This window comes from Rhinoraja longicauda, chromosome 17 (assembly GCF_053455715.1).
Source record: "Rhinoraja longicauda isolate Sanriku21f chromosome 17, sRhiLon1.1, whole genome shotgun sequence".
In the NCBI taxonomy this organism is placed as follows: domain Eukaryota; kingdom Metazoa; phylum Chordata; class Chondrichthyes; order Rajiformes; family Arhynchobatidae; genus Rhinoraja; species Rhinoraja longicauda.
The window spans coordinates 12942841-12956567 of record NC_135969.1 but is presented as its reverse complement, the minus strand read 5'-3'; the positions used below and the strand labels follow the sequence as shown (position 1 = coordinate 12956567).

The window sequence follows — 13727 nt, the reverse complement described above, 5'->3', positions numbered from 1 at the left end:
ATATATTATTCTTCTTTTGATTTTTTTTCAACCTTTTAAAACTGCAAAAATCATTATTAACTCCGGGCTGTACAAAAACAGGCGGCGGGCTGGATTTGGCCCACGGGCCTTAGGTTGTCAGGCAATGTACACAAATTGTTAATGCAATATCTAATATGCACACTACCTCATCAAACTGCTTGATGTCTCGATAGATATCAGTGTTGGGAACTTGGCCCAGGATTGAATATTTGGGTCTGGAAAAAAAAATAGAAAGTGCGAGCAATTAGCCACAAATCTGAAATGAAATGTTAAAATAATAACCAGAATAGCAACAATCCTATTATTTTAATTGAATAGAATTTTACTGGAAAATGAACCTTCCATCAAAACTCTTGAAAAGGTGTTCGAAAGCTGTCTGAAATGATTTTAGTTCTCTGTTGCTAAGGGTTGAAAGCAAGACTCTGACCACGTTTATTAGGATTATTGTCATACTTTGTGGAAGAGAACTTGGAAGCAGAAATGTTGTACAGGTCCACCATTGATTTTCCAGCAACTGATGGTCTGGCGCCATCTTTAATCTGGACAAAATTATGAGAGTGCCCAAACCTCTCCTGCATTCGTGCAGCACCCTCTCCTCCACCCCCCCCTCCCTCATCCCTCCTCCCCTCCCCGGTCGTTGGTGTAGAGAGAGTAAAGGAGAGGGGAGAGTACGCAGTCGTGCGGTGCTCCAATGCTGAGGGTCTGCGGGTCCGAGATGAGCTTTCCCAGCCTCACATGCTGCTTCCTGTCTGTCAGGAAGTTGATGATCCACTGACAGAGGGGTTCAGGCACAGTTAACTGGGAGAGTTTGGAGTGTAGTAGCTCTGGCACAATGGTGTTGAATGCAGAGCAAAAATCCACAAACAAAATCCTTGCACAGGTCCCCTGGCAGTCTACGTGATGGAAGATGAAGTGCAGGCCTAGGTTGACTGTGTCATCCACTGATCTATTGGCCCTGTATGCAAACTGCAGTTTTTCAGCTGGGCCAGCACGTCTTTCAAGGGTCTTCATGATTACAGAGGTCAGCGCGACAGGCCTGTAGTCATTAAGACCAGTGATCCTTGGCTTTCTGGGTAAAGAAACAATTGTGGAGACTTTGAAGCAGGCAGGGACAGTGCAGGTTTGCAGGGACCGATGGAAAATGTCTGTGTAGACTGGTGCCTGTAGTTCGGCACAGAGCTTGAGGGTAGAGGGGGAAACATTGTCCGATCCTGGAGATTTCCAGCTTTTCCGTCTCCTGAATAGCTTTTCCACCTCCTCAATTGCTATTGTTAGTGATGGAGAAGTGGCCAGACTGATGTTGGGCAGCAAGGAGGGGGTGGGTAGTGGATGAGGGCCCAGTCTTTGCAGATTGCAGTCAGGCTGTAAGTGGGTGCGAAGTGGTGATTGGGGTGGAGTGTGTGGCAAAGGGTCCAGTCTTTGTAGACTGGAGTCAGGCTGTAAGTGGGTGCGAAGTGGTGATTGGGGAGGAGTGGGTGGGAAAGGGGACAGTCTTTGAAGACTGGAGTCAGGCTGTAAGTAGGTGTGAAGTGGTGATTGGGGAGGAGTGGGTGGAGGAGGGTGGGAGGGGGTACCGGGGTTATGTTTCTGTCTATTGAACCTGCAGTAGAACTCGTTCTGGTCGTTGGTCAGCTGACGATTGTCCAAGGAGCAAGGGTTTTCCTCTTGTAGCTGGTGATTTCTTGCAACCCCTGCCACACTGAAGAAGGGTCATTAGCTGAGAACTTGCTCCTCAACTTCGCAGAGTACCTTTCCTTGGCAGCTCTGATTCCGCTTCTCAGCTTGTACTTTTTTTTTTTTATTTATCAAAAAATACTTTATTCAAGTTATAAATATCATTTACAAAACATCATTTTTAAAACAAACCCATCCGACATTCCCGGAGGTTACATATTCAATACAGGCATTTACTTAGACCTTTACATACATTTACATACATATCCCTTATTTGGAGGGGCGTCTCTCTCCACCACACCCTGCCCCCCATGTCCAGCAGCGGAAGGACCCTAGACTGTGGTCCTCCCCCACAGGGCCTTGGCGTTGGCTGCACCGAGCTTCAGAGCGTCCCTCAGCACGTACTCCTGCAGTCTGCAGTGGGCCAGTCGGCAACATTCCTTGACGGACAGCTCGCTCCGCTGGGAGGTCAACAAGGATCGGGCAGACCAAAGGGCGTCTTTCACCGAGTTGATGACCTTCCAGCAGCACTCGATGTCAGTCTCGGAATGCGTCCCTGGGAACAGTCCGTAGAGCACAGAGTCCTCTGTGACGGAGCTGCTCGGAATGAATCGTGACAGGGACCCCTGCAGACCTCTCCAGACTCTCCTGGCAAATCCACACTCTTTGAAGAGGTGGGCCACCGTTTCCTCTCCGTAGCAGCCGTCCCGAGGGCAGCGTGCGCTGGTAGTGAGGTTCCGGCGGTGCAGGAAGGATCTGACTGGGAGGGCTCCCCTCACCGCCAGCCAAGCCAGGTCTTGGTGCTTGTTGGTGAGTACTGGCGATGAGGCATTTTGCCAGACAAGCTGGGCTGTCTGTTCTGGGAACCACGCCACAGGATCCATGGAGTCATTCCCCTGCAGTGCCCGCAGGACGTTCCGTGCTGACCACTGCCCGATGGACTTGTGGTCAAAGGTGTTGGTCCGGAAGAACCTGTCCACAAACGACAGATGGTTCGGCAATGTCCAGCTGACTGGCACATTGCGTGGCATCTGCGCCAGGCCCATCCTTCGCAACACCGGGGACAGGTAGAACCTCAGCAGGTAGTGGCATTTGGTGCCCACGTGCCTTGGCTCTATGCTCCGCCTGATGCAGCCACACACGAAAGTGGCCATCAGAATGAGGGCGACGTTGGGCACGTCTTTACCCCCGTTGTCTGCCGACTTATGCATTGTGGCTCGTCGCACCCGGTCCATCGCCGACCCCCAGATGAAACGGAAGACGGCCCGGGTGATCCCCGTGGCGTAGGAGGGAGGGACGGGCCACACTTGCGCCAAGTACAGCAGCCCCGAGAGCACCTCACACCTGATGACCAGGTTTTTCCCCGTGATGGAGAGGGAGCGCTGCTTCCACAGCTCCAGCTTCTTCCCCACCTTGGCTATCCGCTCCAGCCAATTTTTGTTACATGCCTCAGCCTTCCCGAACCAGATCCCCAGCACCTTCAGGAAGTCAGGCTTGATGGTGAAGGGGATGGAAGATCGGTCGGGCCAGTTGCCAAAGAGCATGGCCTCGCTCTTCCTGCGGTTTACCCTGGCCCCCGTGGCCAACTCAAACTGGTCGCAGACGCTGATCAGTCTGCGGACCGACCCTGGATCCGAGCAGAAGACGGCGACATCGTCCATGTACAGGGAGGCCTTGACCTGAGTGCCCTGCCTGTAGAGGTCTGCATCCCCATTCCTGCAGGCCTCCTCTTTAGACTGGCGGAGCTGTCTGAGTTCTGCTGTAAACCAGGGCTTGTCATTGTTGAACCTGATCCGGGTCCGAGTAGGATAGATTTGCTATTGGGCAGAGCACTGTTTTACACCTCCCTTACACTCTATAATACAAATTCTGGACAAAATATAAACATGGAGTGTGGGAAAGAAGAGAGAATTCAACAGAAGAGTCAGTGGAAGATACCTTTGAGGCAATATGTTACTCACAGTTGTGTCTGGAAGATCACAGTAAGCAATGCAAAAGCTATGGAGGCGACTAGTCCAAGATCCATACCTAAGAGCACGGTCAAGATCAGAGTGACCACCCAAACCATCTACAATGAGGAAAATTGCACAGGTCTGATCAAAGGATTAGAAAACTCAAATGCTGCAAAATGTCCTCTTGGGATCAGATATGTTGAAACTGTTGATTTCTCTAATGTAGGTTGGAGTTAAGAATCTATGATCCTTCAGCTCAAAGCATACCAACAGGGTTGGCAGATGTTGGCAATCCCCTACTCTGGGTAAAAGACTGTGCATACGCCCTATATATTCCCCTCATGATTTTATACATCTCTGTAAGATCACCCCTCAGCCTCCTGCACTCGACGTTATTCCCTTTATCCTGCATCTGTACACTGCAGATGGCTTGATTGTAATCATGTATAGTTTTCACGCTGACCAGTCAGCATGCAACAAAAAAGCTTTTCATTGTACCTTGGTACACATAACAATAGACCAAAACTATAGTCCTTGCTATATCTCCTTATATTTCAGGCCTTCAAATCCTGGCACATCCTTGTAGATCACAGTGAATGGCGGAGCTGGCTCGAAGGGCCGAATGGCCTACTCCTACACCTATTGTCTATGTTTCTATGCTTTAGGCCTTGAATATATTCAACAACTAGAAAGTTATCCTCTAGTCATCCTGTCAGTTGGTGCTTATTCACAAAATGCTGGAGTAACTCTGCAGGTCAGGCAGCATCTCAGGAGAGAAGGAATTGGTGACGTTTCGGGCCGAGACCCTTCTTCAGACTGAAGAAGGGTCTCGACCCGAAACGTCACCTATTCCTTCTCTCCTGATATGCTGCCTGACCTGCTGAGTTACTCCAGCATTTTGTGAATAAATACCTTTGATTTGTACCAGCAACTGCAGTTATTTTCTTACACTGTCAGTTGGTGCTGTCATTATGGAGTTTGTACTTTCTCCCAAAGACCATGTGGGTTTTCTCCGGGTGCTCCATATCCCTTGATCCCACTAGCCCCTAGAGCTCTATCTAACTTGACTGATCATTTTTTTTGGACATAATGAAACCAAGGAAAATGTGAATTGGAGAGACACAAGGAACTGCAGATGCTGGAATCTTGTGTAGGACACAAAGTGCTGGGGTAATTCAGTGGGTCAGGCAGCATCACTGGAGAACATGGATAGGTGACATTTCAGATTGGTATCGTTCTTCAGAATCAAGAAAGATGAAGGGGCCTGAGGAATGATCCCAAAACATCACCTATCCACGTTCGTCAGAGATGCTGCCTGACGCATTAAGTTACTCCAACACCCTTTGTCTTTTTTTCACCAATCAATAACTTTATTTTGGAGGCACATGGGATTGAGGATGCTGGAATCTGGAGCAAAAAAAGGTGAACAGCTGGTGTCTCTTGTGTCTCCAATTCCTCGACCTCCTCCACTAATAGGGCAAGGACAAACTCCAACTAGAGGAACATCATCTCATATTCTGCCTGGGTAGTCTGGCTTGAACATTGAACTCTCCAATTTCAGGTTCTTGGTCCACCTCTGTCCCATTCACTCTCATCCTATCTATCCTGGCCTTCTCTCACATCTCGTTCTTTTCACCTTACACCCCCCTGCCACCTATCATCCTGTTCCTTCCTCCCCCCACCATACAGTACTCCCACTAGATGCCCTTCCTCCTTAATGCTCACCCCTCCCCTCCCTCTGTAGTTCCCAGCTGCCACTATCCCACATTGTTCCATTCTTCACCTTTCTTTCCCATCAGATTCCAGAATCCGCAGCCTTGCGTTCCCCACTCATCACCTCACTGCCTCTGTTGTAATCTCCAGCCGTCTCTCCCCCACCTAACCCATATCTGCCAATCAACCCTTCCTCACATGTTTCCAACTATTGCCTGCTACCTCTCGCCCCAGTCCTCTTGCCACCTCTTTATATTGACTACTTTCCCTCTATTCTTACAGTCCAGATGAAGGGTCTTGATCCAAACCGTTGACTGTCGATGTTGATGGAAACGTATGTGTTTGCCTCCACTTCTGCTGCCCGGCCCATTGAGTTCCTCCCGCGGCTTTCCAGTTTTAGTGGTCCTACTGGTTTTGTTTTGGTTTTGAGGAACAGCTTGGAAACAGGCCCTTCAGCCCACCGAGTCTGCGCCGACCAGCGATCACCCATACTCTAGTTCTATATCCACACTAAGGACAATTTTACCTAAGCCAATTAACCTACAAACCTGCATGCCTTTGGAATGTGGGAGGGAACCGGAGCACCCAGAGGAAACCCACGTGGTCCCAGGGAGAACTAACAAACTCCGTACAGACAGCACCAATTGTCAGGATCAAACCCGGATCTCTGACTCTACCGCTGTGCCGGCAACTCTACCGCTGTCCCGGCAACTCTACCGCTGTGCCGGCAACTCTACCGCTGTGCCGGCAACTCTACCGCTGTGCCGCTGTGTTGTTTTATTGCTGCACTAGCCATCATGCACCTTCTTACCAGATCAATTTTGTTTGTTCGCCAGAAGTAGCAAATATCAGTGACCTGTTCAAACATCCCTTTGAGATTGATGATCACGATAGATGCTAAAATAGCCTGGAGGAAAAAAAACATTGCTATTAAACTGTCTCTAAATAGTAAACTAAATCAGCCTTAGATCAATTTCCCTTTAGGGGACTTGAGCAATTAAATCTTGATTTAAGAACACTCAAATATCCTTTCGCTATCACTCAAGAAGAAAAGACGCACACATGAAAGCAAATCAGGTGAGGGAATTAAGTAGTTGTCAATGCAATTTAATAATTCCTGAGCTCACTTTTCTTATATTTTCCTCTCCTTCGCTGTACAGTATAGGGCATCTCCTATGACCAGATATTTGCAATTATTTTTCATTGGCAATTTGAACCAGCTCTAAGGGACGCTGCATGGGTAGGATTGCACTCAGTTCCTGTTCATATTGACATGGCTTGCAGGTGTGTCTGTATATACATGTATGCTTCTGTGCTTCATCAAAGCTAATGATTCATTAACCACGATGATAATGCATTTTTAAAGCAGTTTTGATTATTCCAATGTATTTCTGTTTTGGATAACCAGCCTATTAAATGGTGTCATCTTTAACAATAGCTAGCACATTTATGTATTTTCTTGGACGTATCAGATCTACTGATGTAAATGAAGAGGTGGAAATACCTTAGGTAGGTAGCTAAACAGTGCTCCGATCTCCAGAATAATCACCAAGATAAGAACGCTAGAGATGGCGGAAGCCAGCTGGAACATATTACAACAAAGAAAAAGATTCAGTAATATCATACTTCGGAATATGCAGAAAACAGTCATTTCCTTATTGACAAAGACTATTGAATTAATTTTATTGAAAGGTATAGCATGGAAACAGGACCTTCGGTCCTCCAAGTCCACACTGACTATCGGTCACTCGTTCATACTAGTTCTAAGTTATCGCACTTTTGCATCCACTCCCTGCACACGGGAGGCAATTTTACAGAGACCAATTAAGCTGCCAATCAGCCATCTTTAGGACATGGGAGGAAACCGGAGTTCCTGGAGGATACTGATTTGGTCACAGGAAGAACATGCAAACTCCACACGGACAGCACCCGAGGTTAGGATCGAACCAGGGTCTCTGGCGCTGTGAGGCAGCAGCTCTACCAGCTGCGCCACTGTGCCTCTCCTAATGATTGACATCAGTATGACCAGACTATGGCTTAACCTCAGCTATGTTTAGTGGGCATGATATTACGAGCATGCAATACTGTATTAAAAATAGCTCCAGTGTGGACAACAAGTGAATAGGAAGATAGACACAAAGTACTGAAAAAACTCAACGGGTCAGACAGCATTTCTGGAGAAAAAGGATGGGTGACGTTTCAGATAGGAACCCTTCTTCAGACTGAAAATCTGAAAGACTCAGTCTGAAGAAGGGTTCCAAACTGAAACGCCACCCATCCTTTTGCTCCAGAGATGCTGCCTGACCCGCTGGGTTACTCCAGCATTTTGTGTCTATCTTCGGTATAAACCAGCATCTGCAGTTCCTTCCTACACAGAAATGAATATGAACTAGAAATTGGTAGAAAGCTATGAAATAAAAATGTTGATTTTAGATCTGACCCCCATTCAACAATTTTGCAAAAGATAGTGTTGCCTTCTAATGTCCTGTTTTTGCTGTTTTCTTGTTGTTTGCTCATTTTATAATGGTGCATTCATTGCCAGAATAAACATTAAACAATTCAGCTGACCTCAGTCATCACTATTGTACTGATAATGACCCTAATCAATAACAACAATTTGGCTTGCCTCAATTTGATTGCACAGCATGGGAAAAACAGAGGCAAATTCTCCCGTTGATCATTTTAATGAAAAAGTCAGTGCAGTATTCATTAAAACAGACAAAAGGAATGTCCCACCAGTTTATCAGTGATTAGTAATTGTATCGGTGTTAATGTACAAAACTTACAAAAACTCTGGGGAAACTCGATGAATAGGCACTCAACACTGACCTGTGATTGGGTAAGAAGGAACTGCAGATGCTGGTTTAAACCGAAGTTAGATGCAAAAAGCCGGAGTAACTCAACGAGACAGGCAGCATCCCTGGAGAGAAGGAATGGGTGATGTTTCGGCTCGAGACCTTTCTTCAAACCGAAGATAGGCACAAAAAGCTGGAGTAACTCAGCGGGACAGGCAGTATCTCTGGAGAGAAGGACTCAGTGGGCTGTCCTGTACACTCTGTACTGATCAGGGCGATTGTACTCATATATGGTGATAGTCTTGCTGAGATGAATGCAAAAAATGTATTTCACTGTAGCTGGTACACGTGACAAGAGAGAAACCATTGAACCATTGGGCCACTGAACCAGTATCATGGACATCATTACTGAAATCAACTCTTTATTCTGGGTTTTGTTTAGTTACGCGAATGTTTTTAAATTCTCTGCAAATTTTAAACAAAGGTGTCCAGATCGTTATTCAGGCTTTTTTCAAGCAAAAAGATACAGCATGGAAACAGGCCCTTTGGTCTACTGAGTCCACGCTGATCATTGATCACTCATTCTATGTTCTAACATAATTAGTTCAACGTTATCCCACTTTCGCATCCTCTCTCAGTTAACCTACAAACCCGCATGTCTCTTGGGTGTGGGAGGAATCCAGAGTACCCAGCGGAAACCCACGTGGTCACAAGGAGAACGTACAAACTCCATGCAGGCAACACCCAAAGTCAGGATCAAACCAGAGTAGACACAGAAAGCTGCAGTACCTCAACGGGTCAGACAGCAGCTCTAGAGAAATCCAGCATCATTGTTGCTGTGAGGCAGCAGCTCGACCAGCTGCAGAACTGTGCTGACCCATACTGCTTCAGCCCACTGACTCTGCACCGACCATCCATCACCGGTACACGAGTTCTATCCAATGCACGAGGGACAACTTTACAGAAGCCAATTAACCTCCAAATCTGCACGTCTTGTGGAATGTGGGAGCTCCCAGGAAAACCCACGCGGTCACAGGGAGAACGCACAAACTCCACACAGATAGCACCCGCAGTCAGGATCTAACTCAGGTTTCTGGCATTTTGAGGCAGCAACTCTACTGCTGCGCCACTGTGCTGCTTAATTTTCCTCACTGCCCTCTCATTCAGATGCTACACCTACACTTAAAAAGGCACGGTCATCACTTGTGATACTCGTGGAACATGGGGAAAGTTCCAGTGGACAGAAAGTCTCTTTACCTGTGTGTTTCCTCCAGTGGTTTCTTGAACGAGGCTCCTGGACAAGGAGCAACTCACAGCAAAGCATTGGAAAAATCCTCCCATAATGTTGCTGAGGCCCAGTGCTATCAGCTCCTAAAATGTAATAGAAAATGATGTGGAGGGCTTTGTTCTAACATACACCATAGTTTCTATAATAATATTCATTGTCATAATGGGAAATTCCAGACAACCAGACATGAAATTAAAGAATTAACTTGAAATAGAACAAGATGCATCCTAATCAACTTTATTGTACAAAATACTGAAATATGCCCTTATTTAGTTTAGTTCAGAGACACAGCCTGTAAACAGGCCTTTCAGCGCACTGAAGATAAACACCAAATGCTGGAGTAACTCAGTGGGTCAGGCAGCATCTCTGGACAAAAGGAATAGGTGACGATTCGGGTCGTAACCCTTCTTCGGACGGTTTCTTTCGGCCCACTGAGTCCGCGCCGGCCAACAATTACCCATACACTAGTTCTATCCTATACACTTGGGACAATTTACAGAGACCAATTAACCTACAATACCGCACATCTTTGGGATGTGTGAGGAAACCGGAGCACCCAAAGGAAATCCATGCGATCACGGGGAGAACGTGCAAACTCTATACTGACAGCACACGCGGACAGGATCGAGGCCACACTAGTTCTATGCTGCTCCACTTTCTCATCCACTCCTTCCACACCAGGGGATAAGTTACAGAGGTCAATTAACCTTCAGACCCGCACGTCTTTGGGATGTGAGAGGAAACCAGAGCTCCTGGAGGAAATCCGCACGATCACAGGGAGAACATGCAAACTCTATACTGACAGCACCCAAGGTCAGTATCGAACCCAGGTCTCTGGCGCCGTGAGGCAGCAGCTCTGCCAGTTGTGCCACCCTATCCATTAGTCATCACATGACGATCTGAATCTCATGGGAGTCAGATGTGATTGGCCAGGAGTTCATAAGATCATAAGAGCATAAGCGATAGGAGCAGAATTAGGCCATTCGGCCAATCAAGTCTACTCCGCCTTTCAATCGTGGCTGATCTATCTCTCCCTCCTAACCCAATTCTCCTGGCAGTTCCCCATAACCTCTGACACCCGTTGAACTGTGAGGTGCTGCAAATGCAACTCATAAACAAGATCACAAAGCTGGTGGCCTTGGTTTGGGAGCAGTGCTGAGAAGTTGGCATTAACTTCAATGCTGCCAATGGCAAAGCAGGCTGATGTGTCGAACAAAGATAGATTCAAATTGTGGAGTATCTCAGCGGATCAGGCAGCATCTCTGAAGAAAAAGGATGGGTGTCGTTTTGGGTCAGGACTCTTCTGGAGAGTCTGAAAAAGGGTCCCGACAAGAAATGCCACCCATCCTTTTTCTCGAGAGATGGATCCTGACCCGCTGAGTTATCCAGCACTTTGTGTCCATCTTTGGTATAAACGAACATCTGCAGTTTTTGGTTTCCACATGATGTGTCGAACAATTTGTGATAACATCACCAATGACCGGAACCTTAAATGAACCTCTCGTTACCTGATTGCTGTCCACCTCGTACCCATGCTTGAGAGCGAAGATCTTGCCCAAAGATATTGTGATGCCGTACCCTACGATGGCCAAGGCAAAGGCATCTCCCAGGAGGCTGGAGGCAAGGCTGAACTCAGGTACAACTGGAGCTCTCAAGCTGGAGAGTACAAAGGAGAAGAGAGATCAGAGAGAACAAGGAAGTTTTATATTGGAACACTTTATTCCAATGATAGCTACAAAGTGCTGGAGTAACTCAATGAGTCAGGCAGCATTTCTGGAGAAAATGGATGGGTGACGTTTCGAGTTGGGACCCTTCTTCAGACTGAGGAAGATTTATATGGTAGACACAAAATACTGAAGTAACTCAGCGGGTCAGGCAGCATCTCTGTAGAAAAGGAATTAGGTGACGTTTCAGGTCAAGACCCTTCTTCAGACTGGAAAAGTCTGAAGAAGGGTCTCGACTCGAAACGTCACCTATTCATTTTCTCCAGAGATGCTGCCTGTCCCGCAGAGTTACCCCAGCATTTTGAGTCTATCTTTGGTGTAAACCAGCACCTGCAGTTCCTTCCTACACAAGATTTATATGGTGCCTTTCATGACCACAGAATGTCCCTCTGAAGTGTTTTTGAAGTGTTGTCACTTGTGCAATGAAGATTCATAGCTGTCAGCTTCCACTCAATAAGATGCCACAAATAGCAAAACAAGGTACAGCAGGCAGTGAAGAAAGCCAATGGAATGTTGGCATTCATAACAAGAGGAGTTGAGTATAGGAGCAAAGAGGTCCTTTTGCAGATGTATAGGGCCCTAGTGAGACCACACCTGGAGTACTGTATGCAGTTTTGGTCTCCAAATTTGAGGAAGGATATTCTTGCTATTGAGGCCGTGCAGCGTAGGTTCACTAGGTTAATTCCCGGAATGGCGGGACTGTTGTATGTTGAAAGACTGGAGCGACTAGGCTTGTATACACTGGAATTTAGAAGGATGAGAGGGGATCTTATCGAAACATATAAGATTATTAAGGGGTTGGACACATTAGAGGCAGGAAACATGTTCCCAATGTTGGGAGAGTCCAGAACCAGGGGCCACAGTTTAAGAATAAGAGGTAGGCCATTTAGAACGGTGATGAGAAAAATCTTTTTCACTCAGAGAGTTGTAAATCTGTGGAATTCTCTGCCTCAGAAGGCAGTGGAGGCCAATTCTCTGAATGCATTCAAGAGAGAGCTAGATAGAGCTCTTAAGGATAGTGGAGTCAGGGGGTATGGGGAGAAGGCAGGAATGGGGTACTGATTGAGAATGATCAGCCATGATCACATTGAATGGTGGTGCTGGCTCGAAGGGCCGAATGGCCTCCTCCTGCACCTATTGTCTATTAATGATTAAATAACCTGCTTCTCCTCAACAGAAAAAAAAAGTATTGGTCTGGACACCAGAGAAATCTGTGAGGTCTTCAAAACAGTGATACAGAATCTTTTAAAATATATCGAATGGGGTTTCAGGTAAGCATCTCATCCAAACCAACGACATCAACACCGCACTCTACCCTTGGTATTGACCTGAAGTTCAAGCCTACATTTTAGAGTAGGAAGGACCTGCAGATGCTGGTTTAAACTGAAGATAGACCCAAAAAGCTGGAGTAACTCAGCGCGTCAGGCAGCATCTCTGGAAAAGGGGAATAGATGACACCCCTGAGACGAAGGGTCTCAACCCAATATGTCACCTATTCCTTTTCTCCAGAGATGCTGTCTGACCCGCTGAGTTATTCCTACATTTTTGTGTCTTCTACAGAATTGGAACAGCACACCTTTGATATCAGAAGCAAAGAATGCTACCAACTGAACTATATTGCCATGACATGTTTTTAAACTTCAACCTGTGATGTTCAAAGATACTGGGGGTTGGGGATCTTCCACTGATCAACGAGCTGTCCGAACTCACTGCTCACTTGGCTGAGAGCCTACACTTTCTTAGATGGTCCTTTGGTGCAGTGAGTCACATGGAAACAGAAAATAGGTGCTGGAAGAGGCCATTTGGCCCTTCGAGCCAGCACCGCCATTCATTGTGATCATGGCTGATCATCCACAATTAGTAACCTGTGCCTGCCTTCTCCCCATATCCCTTGATTCCACTAGGCCCTAGAGCTCTATCTAACTCTCTTTTAAATTCATCCAGTGAATTTGCCTCCACTGCCTTCTGTGGCAGAGAATTCCACAAATTCACAACTCTCTGGGTGAAAAATTTTCTTCTCATCTTAGTTTTAAATGGCCTCCCCTTTATTCTTAGATCTGCTTGGTCACCTTCTGGAACCAAGCAGTGGTTGCCCGGCTTAGAGACCACCCTTTCTTAGATAGATCATTGGGTGCGGTCACCTACTGGGGCACCAGCTCCCAGTTGTTTGGTTGCACCTGTGTAGTGCAAAGGTTAGCCCAGCATAACTGACAGGCTCTGCCCTCTGGGTTACATGTGGAGCTGAAGAGGCTGTAGATTCCCCAGTTGACTAGCCAACAAAACTCACATTCATTTGAACATCTGTGACAGTCATTAATATTTCACAAAGGAGTCAAGCATTGTAAAAAAAAAGGAAACACTGCAACAAATTAAATTATTTTGAATTAAAAGATAAAGACTGATGCCCACAAGGAATTAAGAATGAACAAATATGTTTTATATGGTTTAAGTCTTAGAGTCATATAGCATGAAAACAGGCCCTTCAGCCCAACATGCCCTGGCCGACCAAGATGGCCCATCCACATTAGTCCCACCTGCTGGCATTTGGCACATATCTATA

The 13727-nt window shown here is 46.6% G+C and overlaps 1 protein-coding gene across 1 annotated transcript in view; it reads right to left on the bottom strand.

Annotated features, from left to right (window-relative positions):
* The window catches only part of slc26a6.2 (solute carrier family 26 member 6, tandem duplicate 2), a 67660-nt gene that overhangs the window by 13569 nt on the left and 40364 nt on the right, over positions 1–13727 (bottom strand). Inside the window, exons 9-14 of the mRNA XM_078414683.1 lie at positions 10952–11099; positions 9413–9526; positions 6865–6942; positions 6172–6267; positions 3657–3763; positions 167–236 (exon numbers count right to left, since the gene is read on the bottom strand). Of these exons, the coding sequence (XP_078270809.1) occupies positions 167–236; positions 3657–3763; positions 6172–6267; positions 6865–6942; positions 9413–9526; positions 10952–11099 (613 nt within the window). The remainder of the gene's footprint in view (positions 1–166; positions 237–3656; positions 3764–6171; positions 6268–6864; positions 6943–9412; positions 9527–10951; positions 11100–13727) is intronic.